The 15,219-nt window shown below is 60.4% G+C and overlaps 1 protein-coding gene across 1 annotated transcript in view; it reads right to left on the bottom strand.

Annotated features, from left to right (window-relative positions):
• The window catches only part of SLC7A5 (solute carrier family 7 member 5), a 33,180-nt gene extending 20,371 nt beyond the window's left edge, over positions 1-12,809 (bottom strand). Inside the window, exon 1 of the mRNA XM_032389849.1 lies at positions 12,266-12,809. Within this exon, the coding sequence (XP_032245740.1) occupies positions 12,266-12,809 (544 nt within the window). The remainder of the gene's footprint in view (positions 1-12,265) is intronic.
• Between the last annotated feature and the right edge of the window lie 2,410 nt (positions 12,810-15,219).

Genomic DNA, 15,219 nt, shown 5'->3' with positions numbered 1-15,219 from the left:
TCGTGTGTGCTCTCGGCCGCCGCGAGGGCGAGCTGGCCAGGCTGCGGCTCGGCTCTGCGCACGGTGCCCTCCCGGAGGCTCGCGCGACCAGCTGCCCACCCACAGCAGGGAATCCGCAAGGGCACAGAGCGGGGCCCTCCTTTCTCGGGGGCTGGTCCTCCGACTTTAACCCGCAGGGCCTGGACCTGGGAAGGGCCTCTGCACGAGCCCTCCACACCCGCTGCTTCTCCATGGGCTGCAGTTAAGGTAAGAAACGCTGGAGAGGTCTCACATCTTTTCTCTTTTCGACACAGAACTAACCCAGGACTGGCAGACCCCAAGGGGGGCTTCTTCCCCAGCTAAAGTCAATCAGTGAAATTTTACAATTTGAGCAGTAAGGCCCAAAAAATTAAATCTGCACTAATGAACTGGATAAGACCTGGCAGTTCAGGTAGAAGAAAAACATGAACTCTTCCGGCCCGCTGCACCCTGCCACCTGCTTATGGCTCCAGGAAATTAACTGACACCTTAGTAGCGCCCCTCCCCCACGGCCACGTTCCTCACTGCTCGGAGCCCCGGCTGAGGCAGGCAGGCCAAGACTGTGCTCCGCACTGAAAGTTCAGATTGAAAACTGCTCTCAAAGTCGTGACTTGTAGCTGCCACTCCGGAGTTGGAATACTCAGGAGTTCCCTGCGCTGGGTGGGGCAGCAAAGAGCAGTGGCCTTTGGGCCTGGCATGGACCCCAGCCCAGTCCCTTGGGGCTCCTAGGCTGTCTGTTCCTGCACCTGCCAGGCCACATAGTAAAATGAGCTGCCGAGAGGAGGCGGGGCTCCAGACACAGTGTCCACACCGCAGGGCTGAAGGAGGAGCTGAGCCTGGCCGGGAAAGGCTCAAATGTGCATGGGGCAGACAGCCCCGGGGACCTTCAGTGTGGTCAGTCCAGGCCCCCAGAGTCAACGGGGAGATGGCTGTCCTTATCAGCCACGTCAGCGCTGTCATTCCCCGCACAGAGTGACCCCTGCCCCAAGATGGTAGGGGCAGACCCCAGACTGAGACCCAGGTCTCTAGGGTCTACCTGGCAGCCCCACAGTAATCACAGTGGAGGGCAGGGAGGGGAGAAGTAGCAGGATCCCCTTGTCCTAGGCTTCCAGGGGAATGCTTTCAGTCCGCTGCTCATCGATCCCACCGGCCACATGGCTGGGATCCGGGATGGAAGGGCCTTGGAGGGCAAGCCCACGCTCAGGGCCTGTTCCTTCCTGCCACCGGATCCCAGGGAGCCTGTGCACAGCAAGAGGGCGGCGCCGAGGTTTTCTGGGACAGCCTCACATTTCCTTACGGGGTGAGCGTGACGGTCATGGGGGCACAAATGCCTCTGGCCCCCGTCACCAGGCCCAAGTGGCTAGCATTCTGTAGGCAGATGCACTTCCGGCAGGAGGCCAGCCCACTGCATCACTCCCCCCATCCATGCCCCAGGGAGGCAGGGCGGGTGGGGGAGGTGCGGCCCAGCCGCACTGGGAGGCGGCTCTTCCCCGCCCGCTGGACACCCTGCCCAATGTGGCTTCTGGCAGGCTGGTCTCCTGGCAGAGGCGTGCGGGCACGGCTCCGGACACCCGAACAGCCAAACCGCCGCCTCTGCTCCGCCTGCTCCTCTGGGGTCTTCCCACCCCTCTCCCCACTTCGCAGAGGACAATTCAGGCTCCAGGAAGGGGAGCAGGCTTGCCCGGAGCTCCCAGCTCGTGGTCGGTCCTGCTGCGGTGCCCACTAATGCTGTGCTGGTCTTAGCGGTCACTGGGGCAGGGCAGGGGCCCAGAGTCCCTCCTCTTCCACGCCGCTGCCCCTCCGTCGGGAACACGCGGCGCACAGCCTGCCCGGCCCAGGCCTGCCCCGATGCTCCCGCTGGCGCACCTTGAGCCCTTCAGGGCTCTCTTCACAGCGACGCGGCTCGAGGTCACATGCACGGTAACCCGGTCATGGTCAGGCAAGGCCGGCTGCAGGCGGGAGGGGAAGGGACCTGCTCACAGGACAAAGGGGACCTTGTAACATCCATTTCTTTTATAAAAAGAATTGAAATACTTGATGAAACTTTAATGTTCACTGACTGGCTCACGAGTAAACAAACGCTTTAGTATTCTCCATGGGGTTTTTTAAAAAAGTTTCAAAACAAAATATAATCTTAAGTAAGCACATGCGTTCCTCAGGGACCCCCTGGCTTCTGCCCGTCACGAAAGCAGCTGGTCGTGCATCTCAGGGCCTTGCCTATAGCTCCGGCACCTTGACCTTCAGAAGGGGGGCTGCCGCCGCGGGTCTGATGGGGACACTGGGGTCCGGGGTGTAAGGAGAGAAGGTGCTGAGGGTTATAGTGTGGTCCCTACGGACTCGCAGCCCTCCAGGGCCTGTGTCACACGAGTGGGCAGCGGGTAGCAGGCCGGCCGACAGGGGCAGAGGTGCCGTCGGGAAGGCTCCCCACACTCGCACCCCAGATAAGCAAGGCTGTGCCAGGAAGGTAAGCCAGCTCTGGGCGGCCGGTCCCGCACACTGGGAGCTTGTCCTTCAGGTCTGTGTCTGTCCCATCCTCGTCCTGCTACGACACGGGCCACATCACACCCAGCTCAACCTCAGCAAAGGAGCCAGGGTCTCGGGGCTCCCTCTGCACCTCAACGGTGGGCAGTGCTGCCCCGTGAGGGAAGGACGACCCCACAGCCTCACGGGACACCTGGTCCCAGGGAGAGCCTGGCTGCGAGCTCCGGCCCCGGCCCCAGGCTGACTGAGTAGGGACTTCCGTTGAGATTCCTGCCTGCAGACCCAGGGCTGCACATCCCCAGAGGGCCACTCGGCCCTGGGCGCCGGCGCCGTCCCACCTGTCATTCTCAGGCTCCCCTCAGGGAGCACTCTGGGACGCTCCCCGACCCTGAGCGTGCGGTATCCTTGGGGAATTGCCATCGGTGGTGCTTGACGTGACCCGGGACCCCCCGCATGCTCTCTGCTTCCCCATCCCATGTGGGGCCCATGCTGCTGACGTCACAGAGGCATCGGGGTGGGGAGCACGGAAGGTGTCCCGAGCGGGGGGGACGTACTCCCCACCAGCACACAGGTCACCAGCCTCCTCCTGGCAGTGGCCTCTGTCTCTGGGAAGGTGGTTATCTGAGCAGGACTCAAACGCTCCCTCCCCAGCCTGGCCCCACCTGACCTCTCATCCCCCAATGCCGCCAGGGACCCCAATCGCCCACCACAGCCCCGACTTCTCCTAGACAGCAGCCTCGTGTTAAATGTACTCATTCGGCTGTTTCACCCAGAGGAGGGGCGTTGAAACTCAAGGGCAGCCTGTTTTCATTTAAAAACACCAAAACAAAAAAAAATTTTAAAGATAAAAGTAAGTAAAAAAATAAACAAACACACCCAAACAAAACACAAAAAACACATCAACTGAGGGTAAAATGCTGACGCGCGTAGCCGACGCAGTAACCCGGCTGTGCTCTCTCACGCCTGTGTGGACGCCGGTACCAAGGTCAGCAAGGATCTTGCGAAAATGTGTGAGCACTCGATGCGGGCTCAGACTCACTCTGTCATTCGGTGCCCTCGGCGCACCCCGGTGGCAGGCCGACCCCACCCCCTCCGCTGACTTGGGGTCAAACACACCAGGGGAAGGTCACGAGTAAGCCCAAGAGAACCACCCGAAACCACAGCATCTGGGTCCTGGCTGGCACCTACTGATGAGGAAATCAGTCCAATGCCCCCCCCCCCCCCCCCCGGGGGGCCCCAATGACGCAGCCCACCCCCCCCCTCCCCCCCCTCCCCGGGGGCCCCGCGCCCCCCCCCCCGGGGGAAGAAACCCCCCCCCCCCCCCCCCCCCCCCCCAGGGGGCCGCAATGACGGAGCCCACCTCGTCCCTGGCCCAAGGCTTTGCAGGGACTGTCCACCCCCAGAGATGGAAGGCCCAGGGTCAGAGCCCCCTCGAACCTCACTGCCTGAGTCCCACCTAGAAGCCACAGGCGGGCTCCTCAAATGGGTCTCTCTAAAGAAAGTGCTTTCTGCATACGGTTTTCAGGCCCTGGACGCCAAGGGCCAACTTCCGACAGGGCGCCAGGCTGCTCCGCAGGCTCCTGTCCTGCCTTCGCCTTACTTATCCCAACCCACCCAGCACACGCAGGGGCCCAGAGCTTCGTGGGGGCTCATTTATCAGCACCTGCCCCCCTGGCCCCCGGAGGTGCACGTCCTCTGGGCTCACCGCGAGCCCCCCTCCCAACAGGCAGCCTGGTGACCCTGATCACCTGGGCCTCCCCCACCGAGCACTTCTTCGTGTCCTGCCTTAACTTTGTCGGCCCTCCCAGAGACAGATAGGATCTCACACTCCCGGACGCCAGAGGCCCCTGAGGGCCTCTTGGGACAGTTGGTGGGGCCCCATCCCAGAGCTTCTGACTGGCAGGCCTGGGTGGGGCCGAGAGTCTGCATTCCTAACTCTCCCCAGGGACGCCAGGGCTGAGGGCCCAGAGATCCCACTTGGAGAACCGGAGGGCGATTTCACCTTTGCTAGGCTCCAAGAAAAGGAATGCGCATGACCCCAAACCACGTGACAAGGCCGACTCCCCTCTGGAACGTGCTAGAACACAGAGCCACAGTTCAGGTCTAGAGCTCTGCTCCAGACCCACCCAGGGCAGGGAGCTGTTCCGACAGGGCCCAAGGCTCCCTCAGCCAAGAGGCCACTGGCAGCTTGTGGAGAGGCCAATGTGACCTCCCCATGCAAGTGGGACACTGGCTCTCAAGCGGTAGCCCCCCCCCCGCCCGCCCCCATCTTGTCCATTCACTGCTTCTCCGTGTAAAGAAATTACCAACAGGCCAGTGTCCCATTTTCAAATTCCCCATGACCACCCCTGGAACATGCATCTCCACATTTTTTCCCATTTTTAACCTGACCCCGGGGTTCACCAGGTGTCAGGAATGGGGCCGGCACGTTCGTGTCAGAACACACCAGCAAGGGGCAGATTTAGTCAGCTCAGAGAGCTGCCAGCCCCCCCGGGGCCTGGGGCGAGCAGGAGACCCCCACAGACGGCGGCATCTCGCTTTACTGGGCTTTCCTGAGGCACAGTCCTGGAGAACAGGCAGGTCCCCAGGGGCCACCTGCCCCAAGAACAGCCAGGACAACCGGGAGGGAAGCCCTCCCTCGGCTCTGAAGTGACCCCCGAGTGCCGACATACTGTGTGACGCTGGGCAGGTTGCTCAGTGTGTCTGGTCTCCGCACGGCTGCTGGGGGTGGGGGTGAAGAAACATGCGAACTCACTGCCCAGCACCCCACCAATCGGTCACTGCCAACTGTGAAGATCTGCTCAGGACAGACCAGGCTGTTGCTCAGGAGGCTCGGTGCCCCGCGGTCTCCCTTGTGGCCTGGAAACCCCCAGTCCATCCCCCCTGCTCCTCCAGTCATTTTACTGAAGAAGAAAATGGAGGGAAACCTGCTGTGGTCACAGGCCGAGAGGACAGGGGGCATCTAGCTTCATCTGATGGTTGGGTAAATGGAGCTCAGAGAGCTTGTCCGGCTGCTGAAAGTCACACAGCCCAGGGAGCAGGGAGAGGACGCTCAGGTCTCCCAAGTCCCACTCCTGTGCTTTGGAGCTTTGGGGCTTCGACCCTGGCTCCCCCACCCCACACTGTGCCCCCACCTTGCTAGTTCTGGGGAGCCTGGGCATCAATCCCCCCAACCAGGTGATTCTAAAGCCTACCGATGGGGCAAATCCCCCAGGGACCCACCCCCCCCGTGCACACGTGACGCCCGTGTACTGAGCACCGTCCAAAGGGAGGGGCTGGGTGAGTGGGGGGATGCTGGCCTGTGTGGGTTTAGGCCTGAGTCTGAAGCAGGCTGTCCCTCTGGTGTCTGCCGCTCTCTGGACAGAGGGTTCTCGTGCAGGCCATGCAGGGACCCTGCCCAGGACAGGGCCAGCCAAGGGCATCCTGGGAGGGTGCCCCCACGGCGTGCCCCCCACTAGGCAACAGGGCCTGACCGGAGCTAGAGAACGTGCCCACACACGTCTCCCTCCTCCCAGGTAAGGCTGCCCCAGGATGGGGCCCAGTCTGTGCCCCAGCCCTGACACATCAGCACGGGGTCTTCACGTGGGCTGCAGGCTGCTGAACCTCAGTGCGGTCTCCCACCCTGGAGGACAACCGGGGCTCACAAGCCCTCTCCCTTCGTGTTCTGGAAACAGCTCATCGCCAGGGACCCCCTTCCCCGACGACCAGAGGACACTCTCCGGTGACCAGGTCGGACAAAGGTCCTCAAACGCCCTCTGTGCCTTGGCAGTGATGACCCCACTGATCCACCGGAACAAAATGCTCGTTAACCAGACTGCTTCGGCCTCCCTTCCTCCCCAGACCCCTGACCCTGGTCCCCCTCAGGGCAAGCCAGCAGACGGTCTCCACGTGGGGGGAGACCTGTTCTGCCTGGGACCCACCGGCCATCGCCCCCCCCACATCCATCCCAGGTCCTTGGGTCCTCTCCCTTAGCTCTGGGGGGTCTAAGATGATTGCAGGAGACACCCCCTACCCCGGGCCTGTAACACGAGGGTGCCCAGATTAGACATGGCTCCAGCCAGGCCCCGTCTCCACACACTGCTGCACCCGGGAGGGCCACAGCTCCTGGTCCCCAGCTCATCCGCTGTTCCCCCAACCAGGCACAAGTGCTCTGTCGTGTTCGATTTCCAGACAGTCCCTCTTGTCATCTGTCCCTGCAGTGAGGAGATGACTGACTCATATACCCTCTGCAGGCATGACCTACACACCCCTGCCCTGCTCTGAGACACAGGCCCAGAGAAGCTAAGCACCCAGCCCCAGGTCACACAGCCCAAGGGACTCACAGAAGTTGGGGGACAGGGACAGGGCCTGGGCCAGTGTCCCCACAGGCCTTCTGCAGCAGCCCTACGTAACTCAGGCAGGACATGAATGTGTCTGGGCTGAGTGCTGAATCCCGTGCCAGCCCTAGGCAGCTCACACGGACATGGGCAAAGCACGAGGCTGGCCACAAGGTCACGGTGGGCTTCAGGCCCACGTTTCCCTGCAGTGGCCTCAGTTCTATATTGGCCACATTCTGAGTAACTCACAGACCATCGTGGACAATCAGTTGGGCCTCAGCAGCGACAGACGTCAGCCAGCAGCCAAGGTCAGGGCAACTGAGAGCAGGATCAGGTTGCGGGTACCGTGCTCCAAGGGCCCGATGGGAAGGTGGTGCCAACTCCTCACAGAGCGGAAGGGGTGCGTGTGGCCCCGAAAATGCCCCTGCAGGGAGACAGGTCTGCCTGGACAGGCATGCGGGGGAAAAGATGCCTCCCACCCATGCTCTAAGCCTTCCTATGGCACACGGGTCCTGGAGGGCCAGCTGGGATGGCGCAGCGTAGTCCTGTCAGCGGGATAAAGCCCAGCGGTGGGGACAAGTGCGCTCTGGGCAGCGCCCTAGGCCAGCGATCCAGAGAGGGCCCAGGAAGGTCACGCCCACTGGGGGGTGCAGAATCAGGCAGCCCCTGGTTCCCAGCACCCACAGGCTGTGGGTCACAGAAGGTGGACGGGGACTGGAGACGCACGTGGGCACGGGAAGGGGGCGCGTGCTGGGGGGCAGCTGGGGGCCTACCCCACCCCAGAAGCTCCTCTGCAAGGTAAAGATCTGGATGGGAAGAAGAAGGAAAGATGAAAGGTTCCCTAGCCAGCTGTGCATATGGGGGGGTCAGGGACCCCAGTCAGGGGGACAAGCACTCCCCAAAGAGTCCGGGATGGGACAAACCTCAGATCCCCACGTCTCCTTACCCTGGCTGACCAGATGCCTGGACCTGGTGACCGACATCACCCCAGGACCCTGACATCTGCCATTCCCTCCCAAGATGCGGCCATGTGTCCCCACACACGCGAGGACAAAAGGTGGTTCAGCACGGGCAGTGAGCTCTCAGCCCACCACTGCCTCAGTTTCCCAACAAGAGGGATGACAACAATGGTTTCAGAGGCTGGGGCAGGAGCATGTGAGGAGAGGCGTGAGTCCGAGCGCACGGCAGCCAGGAGACGCCAGATCCATTTCTGCCCCCCCTTGGGGGGCAGGGGTGTGAGAACCCCATGACTATGCACACTTTGGAGTTAATACGCCTGGAACACATTTCTGGGCAGAGTCTGCACATTCCATTGGATTATCAAAGGGGTCCGTGACCCAGGAAGAAAAGGGTTAGAAATGCCCACCCAGCATCTCCCGCTTCCTTGAGGTCATGCGCTGTTGTGAAGGACCCCACGGGGCTGAGCTCCAGTCCCGTGACTCGGCGTGACTTGCTCCGGTGGCCGGAGCATGTTCGTGTCTGGCTGGGAAAGTCAGACTTCAGTGCTAATGACTGGGCTGTCGTCTGCACTGAGCTCACGGCTTGTGACTCTGGGGTCGCCAGCAACTTGGAAACACCCCGAAGCCTTTGCCTCGTGCAGAGACGGGCCCAGCCCCGGCAGCTGGCAGGTGCTCAGACACCCTGAACAGTGGTGGACACATCGTGTAGGCACCCCACACGCCCAGGAGTGGTCACCGCCTGGAGCTGATGGAGAAGAGCCGGTCAACTAGAAGACTGGGGGGTACAGCCATGGCCTCCCCTCCCCTCCCCCTCTGGTCATTACCCCAACTGACTTAGCCTCACATCGGCTAGCCCTGACCCACAGCCAGCCAAACCCGTTCCTGATCTGTGCCCCTCACCTACGGGACAGCCAATCTCCTGCCCCCGGGGTGGGAAGGGGCTGCTTCCTGTGGGACAGGCATGTCGCGGCTCACACCCCAGCCCGAGAGGGAGACAGCAGCATTCACCTCTGGCTCTTCCTGCCTTCTCGCCATTCTCCCTCCCTCCTGCTCTTTGCTGAACTGGAAAAGAACAAGTTCTAGGGCAGCTCAAGATGTGAAAGGTAACAGCAGACAGAGGGTGGTGTTGAGAATAAATTCCAGCCACCACGTGGCCGGGACCCCGTGCGCCGTGCTCGATGAACACGTCGTGGCCGAGAGTCCTCGCGTTTACCCAGGCAGAGCTGTGACCAGTTCCCACTCCACGGATGTGGGCACTGTGCTGAGAGGCCCAAGCGAATTTCTTGAAGCAGAGCCCTGGTCTGTTCCCATGCAGAGCGCATGCTCTACCTGACACCAGGTGGAAAACATCTCAGGTCACAGGACCGCGGAGGAACACTGACCCCCACCTCATACGGATTTGCCTGAACCAGGGGCGTGGTGCGGGACTAACCCACTTGAGGGGAGCCTTGGCAACCCCGTGTGTCTCCCATGAGAAGGCAGAAGCAAGTGCCTTCCAGACCCCACGAAGGGCCACCACCCTGAAGGCGACCCTGAGTTCTGTAAGCACCTGCTGAGTCCAAGCCATGCTGTCCCAGGGGGCCCAGTCTCACCCCCTCCAACAGGGAGCGGGGAGAGGAGGGTGGGCCCCCAGCAGTCTGCAGCCCCTGGCCTGACACCTGTGTCGGGCAGGAGTGACCACGACGCAGCAGAGGGAGAAGCGGCCCTTTCAGACCCTTCTAAGAGCCCCTCCCGTGACACAAAGGACCCAAGCAGGTTTCTGGACTTGGGCCAACTCGCACTTTGTGCTCCTAGCTTGGGCCTCTCCAGAGGCCGATGGACCCATTTTACAGAGAAAGCTGGCCCAGGAAGGTGGGGTACACTGCCCGAGGCAAACTGAGGCTGGCGAGAATCTCAACTCCAGTCCGAGTGACTTCCGCCCAAAAGTAAAAGCCAGCGTCATTGTAGTTTCAAGCAAACGCTACCAGGTTTTGGTTTAGCAATAACGTTAAGGCTGGTCTCACGCCAGATCCCACACGGCCATCAGGACTTACAGAGCGAGTTTCTCTCACCTTTACGAGCACGGAGAAACCCCAGAGCCACACTAGACAAGGGCCCCATAGTGGTCGTTTCGGTCAGACCTGTAAGAAAAGGGCTTTATTCCCATATATATATTACTGGCAGGACCATACTAAGCACCAAAGGCGACCTGTTTCAGAACAGCCTTTTTTAGGAAGCAGAAACTGTGGTGGATTATGTCCAGGGCACTGAAAAGACCAACCAGCAAAACTGAGAACTTTGCTCAAGCACCCAGGACACACCACTGGAAGGAGCGGGCCACCGGGCCCTCCCAAGGGGCGCTGCGGAGCCGGGGGCTGCAGGGATGGGCTCGAGTCGGAGAGCAGAACAGAGCACCTTTCCTCTTCTTGGGGAGAAATTCTAGAACCCAGCCGTTGTGGGGTACCTGGAGGGCACTCAAACTGTCTGTGGCTCTTCATGGCCTTCTCGGATGCCCCTGCAAGGGCGGGCCTGCCTCCCTGGAAACCCATAACCGTTCTCCATGCTCAGTTCAGAGCAGCCTGCGCTGGGCAGCTCTGACTTCTGGGAGCCTGGGACCAGCCCTTGTCCCTTTCCAGACAGTGAGGCTCTAGACTAGTGCTCCTCCTGGCAGACAGGGAGTCCTTTTCTGTAATTGAAAATCCTCTTCCTCTCAGAGAAAGCCACCCACACCCAGGCACACGTAACACACTCCCAAGGAGGTTCAGGGAAGAAGAGCCACAAAGGCTGATCAGCACATGGAAAACATCACCCCCACTCACAACTCACACTGGCAGGGGCGCCTTCAACAGCACTCCTGGCCAGGCCCAGCAGTGCCACAGGGCCGTGGGGCAGGTGGGTGGGCCCACCGCAGTCCCTCTGCAATCTACTTAAACCTGAAAGTTTAAAAAGGCACTTACTTCTAAAGACTAGAGAGAGAACAGGCCTTTAAAGACATTATCTGGGCGCCTGCGTGGCTCAGTTGGTTGAGCATCTGCCTTCGGCTTGGGTTATGGTCTCAGAGTCCTGGGATCGAGCCCCACATGGACTCTCTGCTCAGCGGGGAGCCTGCTTCTCCCTCTCCCTCTGCCCCTACCCCTGCTTGTGCACGTGCTCTCTCTCACAAATAAATAAAGTCTTAAAAAAAAAAAGACATTATCTGTTTCACTACATAGTGGGCCCAAACGTTAAATCATGTGGTAATACGATTATTATAATTGTATCATAAAAAGTCCTTTTGCCTTTAGAGGGGCTTTTCCTTTCTCAGACCAATGTGTCGTCCCATAAAACCCTCATCTCAAAGCCCCACCAGAAACCACAGGTCTTCCTGTCCTCAAGCAGATCGACCTCCTACATTCAGACAAATGTTTTTTTTTTTTAAGCTGAGATCCACATCCTGAGACCGCTCCAAAAAAGGCAAATAATGCTCCTTCACCGGCGTAGCTGCTCTGTTCAGGGTCTCGGGAAAGCGTGTGATGTCAGGCGGCCAAGCAGAGCTGCCCTGGGTTTTGCCTTCTGGACTCACCACTTTATGAAACGTGCCTGTCCCCACACTACAGTGTGGCTCGTGCAGGAAACTTGGTCCACACACTCCATAATCCCCACAGCACCAGCAGGGCACTGCCGATCAGAAGCCACTCCTAGTAACTGCACAGTCCCTGAGTTTCGAGGCCAGGACCCCAACCCTGAACGTAGCCCTGCTGGCTCTGGACCTATATGCACTATTAACATCCAGGCAAATCCTCACATCAGGTGGCAGCTCTGAAAACAGGACGCTTCCATCCCGCGAGGTTCCTTAGAAGTTGGCCAAGGGATAGGTGTGAAAAGTGCCAACGGTCAAAAAAAGAGAAGAAAATCACATGATGTTTGGTACAAACGATTTTTTTCTGAAATCCACCAGAAAACTGTTTTGGCAAAGCACTCACAGTTCACCAGGACTGTATCCACCAGCGTAACGCAGACCATGCCCATCGTTAGGAAGATGACCAGGGGCTGTTTTCCAGCACAACTTGGGATCCCCGAAACCCACCCTCCACCCCAACACACACACATTTAATTTGCAGCCAACCACCCCTCGGTAACTACCCTAGACACCGCTGCCCAAAGGGGCACCACAGGATTCTGTTGGTACTGGTTTTGTGTGAGCTAGCCTCTGCCGGTTTCGAGAGCAGAAATGAATGAATTTTTTTCTCTTTAACTACAATTTCTGTCTGAGCAGTCAGCACGGGGAACCTCAAACAGGAAATGCGCTTTTCAGACCCTGTACGGATGCTCAGCTCATGAATGGACGAGGTGAGGAAGTGGGACACACACCCCCCTCCGCCCTCCCCGAGAGCAGGGCAGGGGCCCTGCTGACTCACCGCCGAATTCCCAAGATGCGGTGGCCGCGAATGAATGAGCCCCACGGGGGTTCTCCGGGGACGGGCCCGCCCGCGGCTCGGTGCCCACCCCCCGCCGCCCCGGGTCGGTACTCACGCACGCAGAGGCAGGCCACGAGCTTGGCGGCCTCCTCGGGCACCGGGCAGCTGGGGAAGAGCGGCTTGAGCAGGTAGGTGGCGAAGACGAGCGCCACGATGTACTGGGAGGAGGGCCGGATGATGAGCAGCTCGATCCAGAGCTTGAGGAAGGCGGGCAGCGAGCCGTACACCTCGAGCATGTAGGCGTAGTCGCCCCCCGACTTGGTGATGGTGGTCCCCAGCTCCGCGTAGCAGAGCGCGCCCACGATGGAGAAGACCCCGCACACGGCCCACACCACCAGCGCCAGTCCGGGCGAGCCCGCCTCCTTGAGCACGCCGGTGGGCGCCACGAAGATGCCCGAGCCAATGATCGTGCCCACGATGATGGCCACACCGTTGAAAAGCGTGATGCTCCGCTGCAGGGTCACGCCCTCCGCGCCCTCCGCGCCCTCCCCGCCGTCCGCGCGCCGCGTCGCCAGCATGCGCTCCCGCGCCTGCCGCTCCTCCTCCTCGGCCGCCGCGGGGGCCGCGGACACGCGCCGCTTCGGGCCGGAGCCTGCCATGCCGCCGCCGGCCGGACCACACCACGAGGCGCGCGCCGCCGCCAGCCCGCCGCCGCTCCCCGCGCGCCCCGGCTCCGAGCGCGGCTGCCGGCCGCTGCGTCAGGCCGCACCGCGCCGCCGGCTTTATACGCCGCCTCAGGCCCCGCCCCGGCCCCGCCCCGCGACGCCGCTGACCCTCCTTTCGGCGGCGCCGGCTACGCCCCGCCCCGTCCGGCTCCGCGCGGCGCCCGCAAGCACCTGCTCGGCCCGGCGCCCGGGACCCAGGCTGGGAGCTGGGGCGCCTGCCCGCCTGGCCCGTGCCAGGGCGCTCAGGCCCGGTGGGGGCGATCCCCCACCCCCGACGCGGTCTGCTCCTCCTGCCCACCTGGGAAGTCTCCAGGTTGGGCCTGGGGTACGGAGTCACAGTCTGAGGCCACATGCTGAGTCCCTGTCTGGGCCGGTTACCATTTTATCCTACGGGGACTCTCCGTGGCAGAGAGCAGAGTTCAGGGGCACGGCGCTAGAAGCAGCGACCTAGGCTTGGGGAAGCCAGAAGTCTGCATAAGCTCACTTATATTGACTTCATGGGGGATGCCTGGAAGGAGCCCCCCGAGGACCCTGCCCCCAAATCCAGCAGGAGGTGGAAAGAAGGCCATCTCAGGATGGATTACGGTTTCTCAAGGAAGGCGATCACGTGGCAGCGTTCTAAGGCGAGGTCCCAAGCACCTCACCTGCACTCAGGCAGCAGACACCTGCAAGGGTGTGTCCCCCGGGGCGGGCACTGCCCTGGCCTCCAGCACCTGAGCGGGAGGGCGTCCTCCAACAACAAAAGAGAGCCGATCAATAATCACACATGGAACTGTAATGAGCCAACGGGTGCTGCCAAGACCTGGAATGCCTGGCGGGAGCAAAGAGACCCGTCTAGTTTAGCTCTCCCGGGGTGAGGATTAAAGAGGGAGGCAGAGGGCCCCGCACGTGCACAGGGCCGTGCACAGGGGACTCGAGCGCAGGGCTCCTGAGAAGATGCGGGAGACCCTCCTGAGCTGGGTGATAACACCCCAGGAGTGCTCTCAAGATGCCCCAGGATCCCGGGGTCCCACTGTTACGCAACGCCGTCGATTGGTTTTCATCTGATAATGTCCTCAATTTCCTCTTGCAAGTCTGCCCCGGACATATTTGTATCTCAGAGTTCTCTGTGGCAAGTTGAACCCTCTTAAGAAATACCCAATATCCAACTCTCAAATATCAGCAAAGAGTGCCATCTACTGGTGGCGTCCTCAAGGACCTGTTTGTCCTACAGATGGAAGGCGGCCGCTCACAGGCAGCTTTTCAGCGCCAACCAGCGCTAGTTTCTAATTTATTCAAAGCTGTGACCTTTATTTTCACGAGGGCTGGTGGGGAGAATATCTTGGACATTTTTGTATAGAGGGAAAGTTCTCGGGAGTTTCTGCCAAAAGCCTTAAAGTGTGATGCCCTCTACCTAGTTATCCCGCTTCTGGGAATTTCTCTAAGGAGGTAAGGAGTGAGCTGTATTTTGGCTGCATGGTTGTTTACTATAGCTTTAAAACATAATGGCCAGTACTGGAAATAAACCAAAGAGCCGACGGACTTGCTTTGGTAAATGTGGCTGTATCCAGACCGTCGGTGGAATACGGGGGAACCGTGAAAAATCAGGATGTGAACGAGTATTTTCCTGGCACAATCTAGTCTTGATTTATTGAAGAGGAGGATGGGATGTAACATTCCAAAGCCCCATTTGGCGGACTCTTGATGTGCTCTGGCTAAACGGGGTCTCCCCTTCTATTTTTCCGAGACCTGGGAAGCTGCCATTTTGGAGGAGGAGCGGTTCCTGTTTCTCAGGTAGAGGGTGTAACCAGGCCCCAAGGGCAGTGCCTCTCCTGGGAAGGAACGTTTCCCAGGGCCTCTTGGAACAGGGAGGACTGGCCTTGAAGAAGCGGCACTGCCCTGGAGGAAAGTGTACACTGTGCTCCGCGGCGGGAGAGCCGTATCTGTTGTGGGGCTTGCAATTCACGACCCCTCTTAGGCGGCCTCTCTCTCTCTCCTGTTTGGAGCCCCAGAGGCTCTGGGGCCAATCTGGGCAGAAGAGAACCCATCGCAAGCCCCCCAGCCGCCGGAAGATGGGCTGGACGTTGGGCCAGTGTCGTATCCACTCTGCACACTCTTCTTGCTTTCTGAGCGCAGTCCTGTAATCTCCAGAGCGGCCTTGGGGTTCAGGTTCCTGGCGGCAAGATGCGGGGTGCAGGAAATGGGAAGTGGGGAAGGGCGAGGGAGGGGCATAGGGAGTCTGAAGACACAGACTCGGAAGTGTCAGTGCTGGCCGTGGTGTGGTCGGCAAGGGACCCGAGTTAACGGGTAACTATGTGAGGTGATGGTGCGAGGGAGACTCGCTGTGGGGTCACTCAGCCGCATA

Source organism: Phoca vitulina, unplaced genomic scaffold (genome assembly GCF_004348235.1).
Source record: "Phoca vitulina isolate PV1807 unplaced genomic scaffold, GSC_HSeal_1.0 scaffold56, whole genome shotgun sequence".
Taxonomy (NCBI): Eukaryota; Metazoa; Chordata; class Mammalia; order Carnivora; family Phocidae; genus Phoca; species Phoca vitulina.
This window is presented reverse-complemented; position numbering and strand designations above follow the sequence as displayed.